The sequence below is a fragment of the Carettochelys insculpta genome, chromosome 1 (assembly GCF_033958435.1).
Source record: "Carettochelys insculpta isolate YL-2023 chromosome 1, ASM3395843v1, whole genome shotgun sequence".
Lineage (NCBI taxonomy): Eukaryota > Metazoa > Chordata > Testudines > Carettochelyidae > Carettochelys > Carettochelys insculpta.
This window is the reverse complement of record NC_134137.1, coordinates 20,354,611-20,368,242: the sequence shown is the minus strand read 5'-3', so window position 1 is coordinate 20,368,242 and position 13,632 is coordinate 20,354,611. Positions and strand designations below refer to the sequence as shown.

Below are 13,632 nucleotides of genomic sequence, written 5' to 3'. Positions count from 1 at the left end.
TGAAAGGCCCCTCAAGAAGTGAGCTCACAACCCTGGGTTGTAAGGACTCTAGCCACTGAGATTTCCCACCCCAAAGGGTAATCTGCCCACACTCTGGGCTGGGACCCAAGAGTCCTGAGCTCTGCCTGTGTCTGTGGCTCCGTCCCTTTCACAGACTCTTGTCAGTTGTCACTCAGTGCCTTAGATATTGAGTCTGTTCTGGTAGGGCTGTGGTCTGAAGAAGCGGGTCTGTCCCACAAAAGCTCACCACCTAATACATTATTTTGTTAGTCTTTAATGTGCTACTTTACAGTGGAGATCTTGTCATTTATGTTACCCCGGGATGGTCTCTATTTGTGTATAATATGAATATGGACTATCTAATTTGCATACATTGCGTCGCCTCTCAGCGCTATAGAACTTGACCAAACCCAGCCCCTCCTTGCCCTGCCCGTGCCGCAGTCCACAGTCCCGCCGCTTCCGCCTCGCCCTGCCCCGCCCCCGGCATCCACTCCCAGGCCTCCAAGGGGCAAACTACAATTCCCAGAGTACATTGCGCCTACGGAAAGCCCTTCCGGATACGATCCCGCCTTCCGATTGGCTCATCTTGGTTTCCCGAAGCGACCATTGGCTACGCGAGGTCACGTGACGGGAATCGGGTTGTGGGCGTTCTCGCTGCCTCTGCTCGCTTGGACTGAGCTCACGTGGATAGATCGGCTTGGTCGCTACGCTTTAGCTGGGGCCTTCAGCGGACGGAGTTGCTGGGGGGTTGGGTGGGGGCCATTGGCTGGAGAGGGTGTAAAGCCGGGGCGGGGAGGCGGAAGCTGACCTTAGCGGGGCTTGGGAGGTGGCTGGGGGAAGCAGTGTGTAGGTGGGGAGCTGCGCCTTGGGGTCTGGTTCTGGGACAGCGGGGAGCTGGGCAGGGCAGGGGCAGCTGGGGCTGGAGGGGGCTCTGTGAAGAAAGCAGCAGAGGCTGAGTGGGGTCTTTTTGCATTAGCAGGACGGGCAGATTGAGTGTGCGCACGGTAGGGTGCATATAAAGACGGTAGTGGTATTTGGAGTCAAGGAGAGATGTACCCTATGAGGACAAGGTAGTGGTCTCTGAGTGGAGTCTGAATGTTAGCAGGAGGGCAGGTGCGGAAGTTCTTCAGCAATGCTTGGGGCCCGGTGTCTACTCCTGGCTCTTCGCCGTTGTTCCTCTGCTCTTTGTCTTAAACATCCACAGGCTGCAAGGCTGAGGGTGCGTGAGGCGCTAGAGGCCCAGGAGGTGTCTGGTGATATTAAAGTGCAGGTGGGTGGAGGTTTTATGTTGTCACTTTACTTAGTCATTTCTGTTGTTCTTAATCCTCTAGCTCAACACTTTCTGAAGAGCCTCTTGTAGAGGCTTCTGCAGAGTAGTGGTGTGGGCTGTACTTCTGCTCTTTGAGGTGAAGGTATAAGCCCAACTGGAAGAGACCTACCTATGCTAGTTCTGTTTATGATAGTGTACTAGAAACAGTAGCAGGAGGTGCTTGAACAACACCCAAATAACCGGTAACACAGATTCATTTTGCCATTGCCTCTATGGAGCAGGAGTGTCCTATACTTGGCTTGCTCAACAAATTGGACACAACATGTACTAAACATCACAAGACCTTGAACCCTAGATGGAAAATATCAAACACTCTTATTTTTACTTTCCCTCCATTAAACATCTATGCCATATGCTTTTGTCACTGCAGGGCTGATCATCCCTGTGCTCTACTAATGACACAGCTTATTGGGTACAGCAATGAAATGAGGTCTATGAGATCAACGATTATGTGCATTTTTTTTCCCTTTGATCTCATGAAGAGGCATCAGGAAGAGATGCTCATCCCTCCCCTGGGCCATAGCCTCACAGATCACCTGGTATAACTACAGCTCTTTCAAAGCTGTTCCATCTTATTCCTTCATCACTCAATAGAGTAAGGCTGAGTCTACACTGCTGCAACTTCTTGGCTCAGGGGTGTGAGAAAACATATCCCTTCCCGCAGTAAATTACAACCCTGTAAAGTCTCAACATAAACCTAGCTACAACTCTGGGAGCCATGCTCCCGGCATGCTAAGCTACTCCCCTCATGGAGGTGGTTTACCTAGAATGATGGGAGAGTGCTTTCAAGTTTCAAGTGTAGACAAAGCCTTACACTTCACAAAATGAATGCACCTGGAGTACATGAAGATAGTTCATGGTGGCTATTGGCCAGAGAGACAGAATCAAGGTTTCATGGCTGTTTACTTTACCTGTATTTCCTCATTTTCACAAGTACGAATTTTGTTGAACTGGACGTTCTGGAAGGGCACACTGTCTCTGGGAAATCTTTAGCTTTGTGTTAATAACAGGTTTTGACAATTTTTTAAATTTAAAGTCAGCCAGAAAATTTTGTATGAATTTGTAGACCAGCCAAAACAGTGAAATACTTCTGTTAATTTTGTGTTTGTACAGTGCCTTGCACAATGCAGTCCTGGTTTAAGATTGGGTGCTATGACAATACAAATAATTATAGTAATATTAATTGGATTTCATTTATTCTGTAAATAAAGCCTACATTCAGAACCTAATCTCCTTGACATTGTTCTCTTTATTAAAGAAGTACCAGTGTACAGTAGGCATGGGCAACAAGACAGTTAGGAAACAGATTTCAGTTTCAAGCTTCCCAGTAATGATTGTACCTAGCAGTGAAGAATAACTACCCTTGACAATTACCATGACTGTGCCTTTGCAGGAATTGAATTCTGATTGCCTCATTGTTGCACGTAGGTTCCTGTGTTTAGTTGAAACCAGACCACCACTCCATTTTTTCTTCCTTCTCCAGGGCTGGGTACATTCTGTCCGATCCCAGAAAGAGATTTTGTTCCTGCATATAAATGATGGCAGTTCTTTGGAAAGCCTCCAGGTTGTAGCTGACCCATCCTTGGAAAATAGGTTTGCAGATTTTTATTCATTTAAAGACATTTCTACACAGATTATTGTTTAAGCGGGAGGAACTAGTAGGTGATGTAGCTGTATGACTCGGCTCCACCCTATCTGAGACCAAGGGCATTGATTCCCAGGCCTGGCATCTTGCCTCCTGCTGAAGCAGGGATGTGAATGCTTAGGGACAGCGCAATCAGCTGTGGCCAAGGGTGTTGCACTCAATTCAATAGCTGTCAGTTAAGGCACTGAGTTAATTGGTTCTGAAGCCAGTTGGAAGTAGGGGGCATTTTTAAATGAGAGAAAACAGAGGAGGAGTCCGGTGGCACTTTAAACACTGACAATTATATAGTGGCATAAGCTCTCATGAGTTACAGGTAATTTCATCAGATGTGTGAAGTGAAAGAGAAGAGAATTTGTGTCTAATCTTGGAGCTGCAGTGAAAACTTTACTTCTCTCCAGCTAGTGGTGGATCAGTAATGGAGAGCCTTCATCTGATAAAAATAAACATTGGGGCTTTCAGCTATATAAGGTCCTGTGCAGTTGTGAGATGGACGACTTGGTGTTTATACATTGAATAGTGTGAAATATCCAGACTCTTGGATTATGGGTTCAAATAAACACAGAGTTCAGCTTCTTTACATTCTTTATTGAATGCCAGTTGAAGAAAATGTGGCAAATTGTAGCAAGCTGCTTATTTGTGATAGTAGCTACTATAAGCATTGGGCTTGATCTAAATTTACCCAGATAAGTCAGTGTGAATCTCTCAAATTTAATGGACTTTTTGTCAGGCCCATAGTGACATATTGTTGATGTTGTTTTTGCAGAGATCTGACTTTTGGAAGTGCAGTAGAAGTACAAGGGAAACTGGTAAAAAGTCCTCACAGGATGCAAAATGTGGAATTGAAAGCTGAAAACATTCGTGTGGTGGGCCCCTGTGATACTTTGGTATGTTATTGCACTTGGCAGTCAACAAACAGGATTCCTTTTGGAAAATGGTTCATTTCAAAATACTCCAGTTTCTGACAGAGCACATATCAATCTATACCATTTTTAAAGTAATCTCTGTATTTAATGTTTTTACCATGTTTTGTGGTCTCACTTGATGTGGACCAGAGCCTTTTCATTAAGGATGAAACAATGGGCCTAGGAAGGAAACCGTGAAACTAACTAGGGTCTGGATTTGTTAAAGAATTGAGGGTCAGCATCTGCAACTGGATCCAGATCTCCAAAACTGCTCTGTGTGCTGCCACCATGAAGCTTACGTCAAGGTGTTTGAAAGTGATACTCACCTGCTGTGCTTGGCTCTTTTGAAAATCTGGCTGCTTGCGATGGCTCTGACCCTGTTGAAATTCTCATTCTATGTAGGTGCTCATATGGACCCCCTCACCATAGTATCTGTGAACTTTGCAAATGTGATCAACAGCTTTTCCCTTGTGGTCCATTCTCTTCCTGGCTCTCTTTGTAAAATCCGCAAAGTAAACTGGAAAAAATAACAAGAAGGATTATTTTCCCCTCTGACTTGTGTTGCTTATTGACCTTTAGTAAGCAGTGGTGATATTCCAGGGACATTAGTAAAATTATACTAACTGCAGGTTCTCATGGTTTGTTTTTTCCCTTGTCCTTTCTATCATAGATGTACCCTTTTAAACCACGAGAGAGGTACCCTCTGGAATACAGCCGGCAGTTCCCTCACTTACGATGCAGGACCAACATGCTGAGCTCCCTCCTGAGGGTACGCAGTGAAGCTACTGCGGCGATCCATTCATTTTTCAAGGTGCTCTGCTCTTTCCTTTGATTTTAGTTACAGGGTTTTCACATATACAAATGATGGTACCACGTAACACCCCTTCCTTCCCATTGTGGTTATGCAGTGGGTGACAGTGGAAAATGAGGAATCCAGTCTCTGAGGTTCTATTCTTATTTCTGGCACTGGCATATGATCAGCCTGCACTGGGAACTTATATTAGCATAGCCGCATCTCTTTAGCAGTCTGAAAAATGCTTTCCCCTGCCAGATTTTGCTACACCCACCTAATCCCTGTGCTGGTCATCACATCTCCTAGATGCAGGGATGCCAAGTGTTTGGGCCAAAAAAATTCACTCTCCTGAAGTGGTGAATGCATCATATTTGTTATGTCTTCCAATAACTGTATCAGGACACTTAAAAAGTTGTCATGCAGGACAACTCAAGCCATTTATAAACTAACACCTAACAAATACCAGTGGCTTCCAGTTGTTATTGCCTTGGATTACATGTAGGAACTTTTGTATTTACATTTATCCTGGCTGTAGAATACTTAAATAAGATTCTTTAAATAAATCACTAGATCCCTGGAAGGACAGCTCACATAGAAAAAAGAGCAGCTGTTTCAGTCTCTGGGATATTGCTTCCTTGTACAGCACTCCTGTGTTCCTTTGCTATGTTCCCTTTCAGCTGGAAGCGCACCGTGGAACAGTGAATAGTTAGATTTCTAAGCACAGTGTTAATAGCACATTTTCCCTTAGGGGTAATGGATTGTTCCTCCTTAGATGTCAATACCATTGCAGTGGGATACATTGTTCTTCACTTCCTAACCCAAACTTCTGTTTGTAGTTGTGGCCCCTCGGCATCTCTGACAATGAAGCCCTGTTGTCTTGGCTTGGGCACCCAGAAACTGGGGCACCTACATTTGATGGTTGCTTCTTTGGGAGTGACCTAGCATATATAAACAGTGGCAATGATAAGGTTAGAATTTGACAGTTTTGGCTCACATCCTTTGCTCAGACCACAACTCCTACTTATTTAGTGGGGAAAAATGGTGAGGAGTCCTCTGGAGCCCTTGAATCCTCCTTAGCTCTCACTACCTCTCCCTTTAAAGCTCTGTCTTAAAATGAGCCTTCTTCTAGGGTTCATCTGCTTTGTTGCTTTGGAGCCAACTAGAGGGGTCCCCTACCCCCATGTATTCCGTTTTGTTTTGTTTTATTTTTGTCCTCTGAAGCATCAGAAATAGCTAGAGCTGGCAATAGGCCACTGGATGTGGAGGTGCAGTACTCTGGGCATGTCTCTACTTACAGGAAGATGGATGCTCCAGAGGTCACTCTTCCACGGTTTTTGATTTAGCCTGTCTAGTGGGACCATGCTAAATGGAATGTTCAGGGCATCTGGATCAACCCCCGAGTTTTTCCCATCAACCTCTCACTGTGGGGATGGTGGGGAAAGTCTACCTAAAGTATGTTGACTCCAAAGACACTATTCTTACAGCTGGAGTTGCGTATCTTAGGTTGACTTTTTCCCCAAATGTAGACCTACTCTGAGAGGGCACCAAGTGTTCTGGTTCAGGTGTTTGGCCGACCTATTCGTGCTCACATGCTTAGTGTTTAAGGCTGTCTGTACACTGCGCTTTCCTGTCCTGCAACTTCTTGGTGCAGAGGTGTGAAAACATGTCTCCTCACCCTCAGGTGCAGCAAATTACAGTGCTGTAAAGTGCCAGTGTAAGTCAGGCTACGAAGGTGGGAGCTAGGCTCCCAGCACTGCTAGCTGCTTGTGGATGTGGTTTGTATAAAGTGCTGGGAGAGCTCTCTGCAGCGTTAAAGCACTGCTGCAATTGTGTTTTTATTTTGAAAGTAGCCAATTCAGTCATCTCCGTATGCAGTGTCAGGAAGGAATTTTGCCCAGCCCAGATTGGCAATGGTCTGGCGCAGGAGAGGAGGGATGTTTAACCTTCCTTTGCATGGCATGCGGGCAGGTCACTTGCCAGAACATCTAGATGCATGTCACTTAGTCATTTCCCTGCCAAACCAGGGGCCTCAGGCATTGGTGGACTTTAATCTCTCCTGTTCTCTGTGATATGTTATGGTATTCTGGTATGGATTGTTGTACTTTGATGCCTTTCAGGTGTTGGGTTAGCATGTGGGTGCTGGTGGCCTGTGATACACATGAAATCAGACTAGCTGATATGGCCGTCCATTCTGGCCAAAACTCTACAACTCTAATTAAAACTACATGCCGAGCACCCTAGCTCCAAAATTAGACCTGTGAATTATTGTTCAGTTTTCTGTCATAAAAGGTTGAGTCAGTCCTCCTGTGATTCAAAATCATTATTCTAGGGAGCCTTGGTATTTCAAACCTAGTACTTAGGTGACTAAGCCAAGCCTAGTTTTCTCCAGAACACTGTGCCATATCATAGGGATTTTAGGTTTGCTTTAAGATTGAAATATTTTGCCAGTTACCATACAGAAATTATCAGTAGCTTTATTGGCCACTTATAAGTAAACCTACTTAGTTAAGAAAAAAGACCAGATAGGCGAGGTTGTATCTTTGGATGAGCTTCTGTTAATGGAAGGTACAAGCTTTCAAGTTACACAGAGCTCTTCTTTCGCTAACAGAAGTTGGCCCAATAAAGTATTGCCTTACTTACCTTTATCTCACATATCCTGGGGCCAGCATGTCACATCATCACTTCACTATAAAACTCAGTACTGGGGTTTGTCCACTAGATGGCAATACCCTCAATTGTTTGAATTCACATGGCTGCAAATAAGATAGATGCATGTTGAAGAACCTCTTAGCCTCGAAGAGATTTTAAAAAGCAGTAGAAAACTGCTGTTAGAATTACCATTAAGCATGCAGTTATGATACAGTGTGTATGACTTATTGCAACTAGAGCAAATACTTCCCCTTTAGCCATTTTTCATGTGCAGGGAACCAGCTGTGTGGGTTTGTGTTTATATTTTGCAAGGTACTCATAGGATTTTGGATAAATAACGTGGCGCTGACATTATTATTGTGTCAAGAGACCCCCAACCGCACTTGGGCCACCATTGTGCTAGATATTTTACAGGAAGATTGGTCCCTTCTGCACACAGTCTAAATGTGCCCTTTCTATTGTCTCATTTGGATGAATGGCCTTTATTTCCTTCTCATGCTTGCTGATATAAATATATATTTCCTACAGAGATTTTGGCACTGTGGACTAGTAAATAATGAAGCTCTATTCCTATGGTAGAATTGCAGTGGTTATAGGACCCTTTGCAAGGTTTCCTCTATGGAGAGAACACACGAAGAATCTGGCACTAAATTTGGGCACTTCACAAATCCAGCTAGTGTTTTGCAGAGGCCATGGTATCTCTCACGTACTGTGGAAGCTATTCTAAAATGTTGCCTCTGGTCCTGAGCTCATAGATGAATCCTGAACTTGCACATGTTGAAATCTTCCTTGGAGCTGACACGCAATGTCCTTAGACTAGTAACTTTTAATCTTCTCTCTGTTTCAGGATAATGGCTATGTGCACGTTCATACCCCTATAATTACGTCAAATGACTGCGAAGGTGCGGGGGAGCTATTTCATGTCAGGGTAAGTTGTATTTGTAAAACAACTTTAATCACTGGATGTCGAAGGGCAGGGCCAGTTTTGTATGCCCTGTGTTTTATATACTTCTGAGATTTATTTGTGTAACCTACAAACTGTTCCTTGCCATACCAAAGGTGATGATTCTAAATGACAAACTAAAAGTTGCACCTTACATATTGCTAGGTTTCTCTGCCTTGAGTCATATAGAAAATTTTTAAAGAGAAAGTGGGGGTAGGGTGAGGATCAAATACCTTACTAACCAGGAAAGTGTGGCTGTAAAATGCAAAAAATGGAAGGAAGTCTCTGGGTCAGGCACAATTCAACTCCATGAAACTAAGTAGAATTTCCTGTTAATTGGATTGTGCTGTAAACCATAAAATGAATCCCTATTTTTCCCCACCAGCTTCTGATTTTTGCTGCAAATCTCGTGCCCTTTTGCCCCTTCCTAAAAGCTGCCTATGCTGTTATTTATTGGCTCTCTTCATCTGTGTTGCGCAATAAAGTTCAGTGCTTTTAAATTACCTTTCTGTTGACTTCAGCGCTTGTAGAAATTATTCCCATCCTCAATTAAAAACTCCTGAATGAATTTCAGACTAGCAATAACTAAATTTCAGTATTCCCCAAATTTGCAGTAACCAGGCACCCATAAAATTGTGTGCATTCTCATAAGCCTCTTTCCCAAAAGAAAATATATCCTTTGACCACAAAGTGATTGTATCTCCTCCCTCCCATTGGCTACAGCATTGCTGGTGAATCATCTCAAAGCAAAAAATTGTTGAGGTAGCAGAGTTGCCTGCTGCAGTGTCACATCTACAGCTCCCTGCACCTCATTAATCTGCTGGTCAGAAATCTCCCCGTACAGGTTCTTCAGGGTTTAAAAACTTGCCCTGCCCTGCTGACAACACCCTCACAAACCAGTCCACATCATGTGTATCCCAGCTTTCCACTTACTCTCGTACAGTTGACTACCCAGCAAAACTGCTGCTGGCTAATTGAAATACCTGAGTACTACCACAGGTATGCTGCTGGCTGTTACGTGCAAATTGAGATGTGGAAGCACATGACGCTTGACAATAAGCATATTCTACAGTGTTCAGTCCTGTAGCGTATCTTTGTTTAGTTTTCTGCACAAAGCTGTTCAGTGGTTCTGCTGAGCACAGGTACATCTTCTTGTGGTTGAATCTGGGAATTAGTTTTCACCATGTTGCTTGCCTCGTGTCCCCCCTCTGTGGGACTTGGGGTGCTCCCTTTCCATGACTCAGCCCTTTAGCCAAGTCACTGTGTAGTTATCCCTATCTTGTGCTACTTTCTTGATGGCTGGCAGCAGAACCCAGGCCCTCCCAGGGACCCTGTAATCAGCAGGCACAGTCTGCACAGTTCTGCTGCTGTTTCTACCGCCTCCCCACCCCACCTTTCTATGGCATTCTTCCCCAAAAGTCTCTGGGTTGACCCCTTTTCTCAGTAGCCAGGATTCCAGGAATTATTGTACCCTCCTGAGTTTCCAACTCACCGCCTTGTGGTTCCCAGACAGTGACAGCAGAGACCCTCACGGCAGCCCTCTTTTGCTCGCAGCTACTGGGCTTTATGCTGGCCAGCCTTACTCCTGGGCTTCATGATCAGTTAAGCCAGGCTCTCTCTAGGTGCACCCAAGTAACATAATTGACCCATTTTAGCCCCTCAGGGCTTATTAGGGGCATGCATCCTATTGCACCACCCCAGAGTTGTATAGAGTTAAATTGTGCAGTGCAGTAGTGTGAATAGCTAGGGTCACAAAGGCTCTGGTATAAAGGCTGATTGGGATGTGGAAGGATAGCTCTAATTGAGCAGATGGGGTCTGGGGAATTCATGAAAACCAAGTCCTCATTGACAGAGGCCCTGGGCAGACCATTTCAGTTTGTACCTTGATTGTCTCCTCTGTAAAGGACTGTGGGATTTGTGCTTGAAAGGTGTTGTGCATGTATTACCCTATTAAATAATGTAAATGGACATATGGTGCAGGCTCCAAATCTCCTCACTGTTGGAGCAACCTTCTGATGGGGTGCAAGGTCCTCTGATTCTTTGCTTTCTGCACTGGCACCTGAGGAAACACAGGATCCCAGCTTGAGGTCTCTGTCCTGATTATCCCCCCACCCCACAAAAAAAAAAAAAAAACTTGTGTGGACTCAGTCCTATCTACCAAAGGTGCCACATCTCCAGCCAGCACCTCCCATGTCTGCTTTGTTCTCTTGGAGCAATAAAATGGTTGACCAGTTAGAGGAAAGTCATGGGCGATAAAACATTCAGTAGACGAAACCTGTGAGATTCTTGGCAAGATAAAATAAACCGGCCTACACTCTGTATGTTTAAAGTGAGATGCAGTGTCCATCTCTTCACTGAGGGTTTCCCTCCAGTGCACCTCCAGTGCACACTTCTGCTCATCTGTGTCCAACAATAACTTTATAAACAAAACATGTGGCTGCCTCTTGCTGTGGAGGGGAGCAAGATTTTTAGGTTATTTTACATTAAGGCCCTTACAGCAGCAGCACTGTACTGCTACAGCTATGTCATTAGAAGGTCTCCTATACAGCTGCTCTGTGCTGGTGGGTGAAGACTCTCTTGTCAGCATAAATAAACTGCCCAGTGAGCATCAGTAGCTGTCTTGGTGGGAGTGGCTCTTCCACATGGCACTGACCACACTGGTGCTTTTGTTGGTGAAAAAGTGGTGAATTGGGGGTTTGTTTGTATGTGGCTTTTTCAGACTCCTGACCAACAAAAATTTTGCCAATGGAACTACTAGAGTAGACAGGCTAAATTTTGGTTACTGCTCAGATCCCCTGATGATGGGCTATCTTATAAAAGCATAGACCAATAATGAAGCCGTCTACAAGCATATAACAATAATTGCATTCAAAGAAAATGTATAGCCTTTGGTTTTGAAATTTATGTTCCACACATGACTGGGATATAAACCAGTGTCATGTTGCTTCTTGACCCTTCCATTGCATATGCTTCTGCTCATAGTCTTCAAGCAGTAGGCAAGTAAAATAGATAAGAGGATGCTCAGTTTTTCAGCTGTTCAGATTCATTTGGTAACATTGAAATGGGCAAAAGTTATAGAACTGTAGCTCTTCTGTTCTTAGAAAAGGTTGCAAGCACTGGAGCCCCTGAACTCTGTTGGAGGGAATCTTTGCCTCTCAGTTCACCATCTTTCATATCTATATTCCTCTAACTGGGAGTGTTAATCCTCTAACTGGGAGTGTTAATCCTCTAACTAGTGGTGTCTGGTACCTGACAAGGGTCACGCATGACTCCCAGATGGTGGGAAGAGAGGCTAAGGGGGAGTAGATACATTATCAGAGATGATTTTTTTAGAGCAATGGGAAAAAATAAAATCCTGCTTTAGAAAGAAAGTGTGAGGATTTTGAAGGCATGTAGGCCTCAGTTTTTCAGACATTTTTAACCTCATAAGATTTGGATTTGTTTACACATGCAGCTTTGGTATTGTCTTTGTTTAGTTTTGTGTACACATATTAGTCTGAGCATGGGTTGGGTTGGGATGTTCCCATCCTGGTGCTAAGCCTATGGGTCGGTCTCTGTCTTGTTTGTCAAATTATTTTAGTTAAGGAATTTTTAAAAAATTGAATTCAGAGACAAAAGTGAAAGGAGGTGGGAAGCACAGAGGATACAGAGAAGCTACAGTTGTTATGAACCTACAAGAAGCCATCTCAGCTTTGATACTATGCAGTTTGCTGCAGTTGGGTGGGTCACTGGTGAGTCTGAAGGCATTCATGGCAAAATCCAGGAAAACTGAGAATATTGGAGGTGCAGTTTGGTTATATGAGAGCAGATTTCCACATTGCAAACTGTCCCAGGCAGCCAGACCCTAGCCCTTCTACCGAGCCTCATAGATCTTAATGTGACTATACACAGTCACTGGAGTCCCTCTATTTGAGTCACTTGGCATGTTCTAAGACCTTAGATTGTAACCTCTGCAGGGCGAGAACCCCTGTGTGTTCATTCCAGGTCTAGTACAGTGGGGCCTGGTTCCTGGCTGGAGCACTATTTAAGCACTGTTACCATTCAAGCCCATTTATCCAAATGACTCAGAGGGGTGTATTTTTACTTTGACATTGCAGAAGAGCAAAACTATGAGGTCATGGAACATTAGTGAGTTTGGGATAATTCACATCCACGCAATTGAGGATTGGGATAACTTGGAAATTTACAGGGACCAATTACAGTAGAACAGTCTCTGAGGAATTATGTCAGGCAGCCTCCACCCACAATTAGTGTATATTGCTAAACTTTCCTCCCTCATCCACATCAGGTCAGCCTTAGCTAATTATGAACCTCATAACCAGTACTTGGATGGTTTATCTCAAGAACTTGGTCAGGGATTACATGCTCTCTGTGTGTATTGTTCTGTCAGGAAGTATCCACCAAATAACCTCTTCCCTATTCGTCTAGAAGTTTGAGCTGCTCTTGCTTACATAGGATGAGATGAAACTCTGTTCTCTAATTCTAGAGCTAGACATTAGCTCCTTACCATTGTTTCAGTACATACACAACACAAACTATTGACAGTACAGGAAAACAACCTATTGGGGAAAATGGTTACTAACCTAAGTAGGAGCTTAGTGTAGATGCAGTGAATGTCTGTACTAATGTTTCCCTTCCAGTCGGTAGCAGATCTGTAACATGGGTAGTTTGGTTGGGAGCTGACTCCAGGGGTGAGGCTTTTTGATTATCATAGAACTGTAGGACTGGAAGGGACCTTGAGAGGTCTTAGCCTTGTCCCATGCACTTCTTGGAGATTAAGTATTGTATAGTCTGGGGTGGCCAAATTGCAGCTTGCAAGCTACATGTAGATCTTTCACAATTAAAGAGCAGCTTGCGGAGTCCCCTACTCTCTTCACATGCTCCAACTACCAGACTGTTGATGAGGGGGCTCAGGTTTCCTGCCCTGTGGTGGGTAAGGGGCTTCTGCCCAATGGAGAAAGGGTTGTGGGAGCATCTGCCCAGTGGGAGACGCCTTCCAAAGGTAGAATTCCTTAGCCCCACTACCTCACTGTAAAGCTGGAAACTTAGCAGATGTGCCCCCCCAGGGGTGAAGCCCCAAGCCCCCACAGGCACTCCTGGCTCTTGGACTTCTTGAAGGTTATCATATGTGTCTCAGAAGGTCAGTAAATTTGGCAGCCCTCATCTAGACCAGTCCTAGCAGGTGTTTATCTCCTCTGCTCTGAAAAATCATCAATAACACAGATTCCACAGCGTACATAGACAATTTATTCTACATTGTAACCACCCTGAGAAGTTTTTCGTAATGTCCATTCTAAACCTCCTTTGTTGCAATTTAAGCCCATTGTTACTTGTTCTGTCCTCAGCGAGAGAGCAATTTTTCTTCCTCCT

The 13,632-nt window shown here is 44.3% G+C and overlaps 1 protein-coding gene across 4 annotated transcripts in view; it reads left to right on the top strand.

The window, feature by feature from the left end:
• The first annotated feature begins 903 nt into the window (after positions 1–903).
• Positions 904–13,632, top strand: part of NARS2 (asparaginyl-tRNA synthetase 2, mitochondrial) — a 78,572-nt gene continuing 65,843 nt past the window's right edge. The window contains exons 1-5 of one of the 4 annotated variants that reach the window (XM_074983342.1): positions 904–1,270; positions 2,814–2,923; positions 3,739–3,859; positions 4,548–4,688; positions 8,167–8,247. In XM_074983342.1, coding sequence (XP_074839443.1) covers positions 1,133–1,270; positions 2,814–2,923; positions 3,739–3,859; positions 4,548–4,688; positions 8,167–8,247 — 591 coding nt within the window. In that variant the 5' untranslated portion in view covers positions 904–1,132. Of the gene's footprint in view, positions 1,271–2,813; positions 2,924–3,738; positions 3,860–4,547; positions 4,689–8,166; positions 8,248–13,632 lie in introns of those variants that run through there. The other 3 variants (XM_074983327.1, XM_074983319.1, XM_074983333.1) reach the window with 3 other exon arrangements.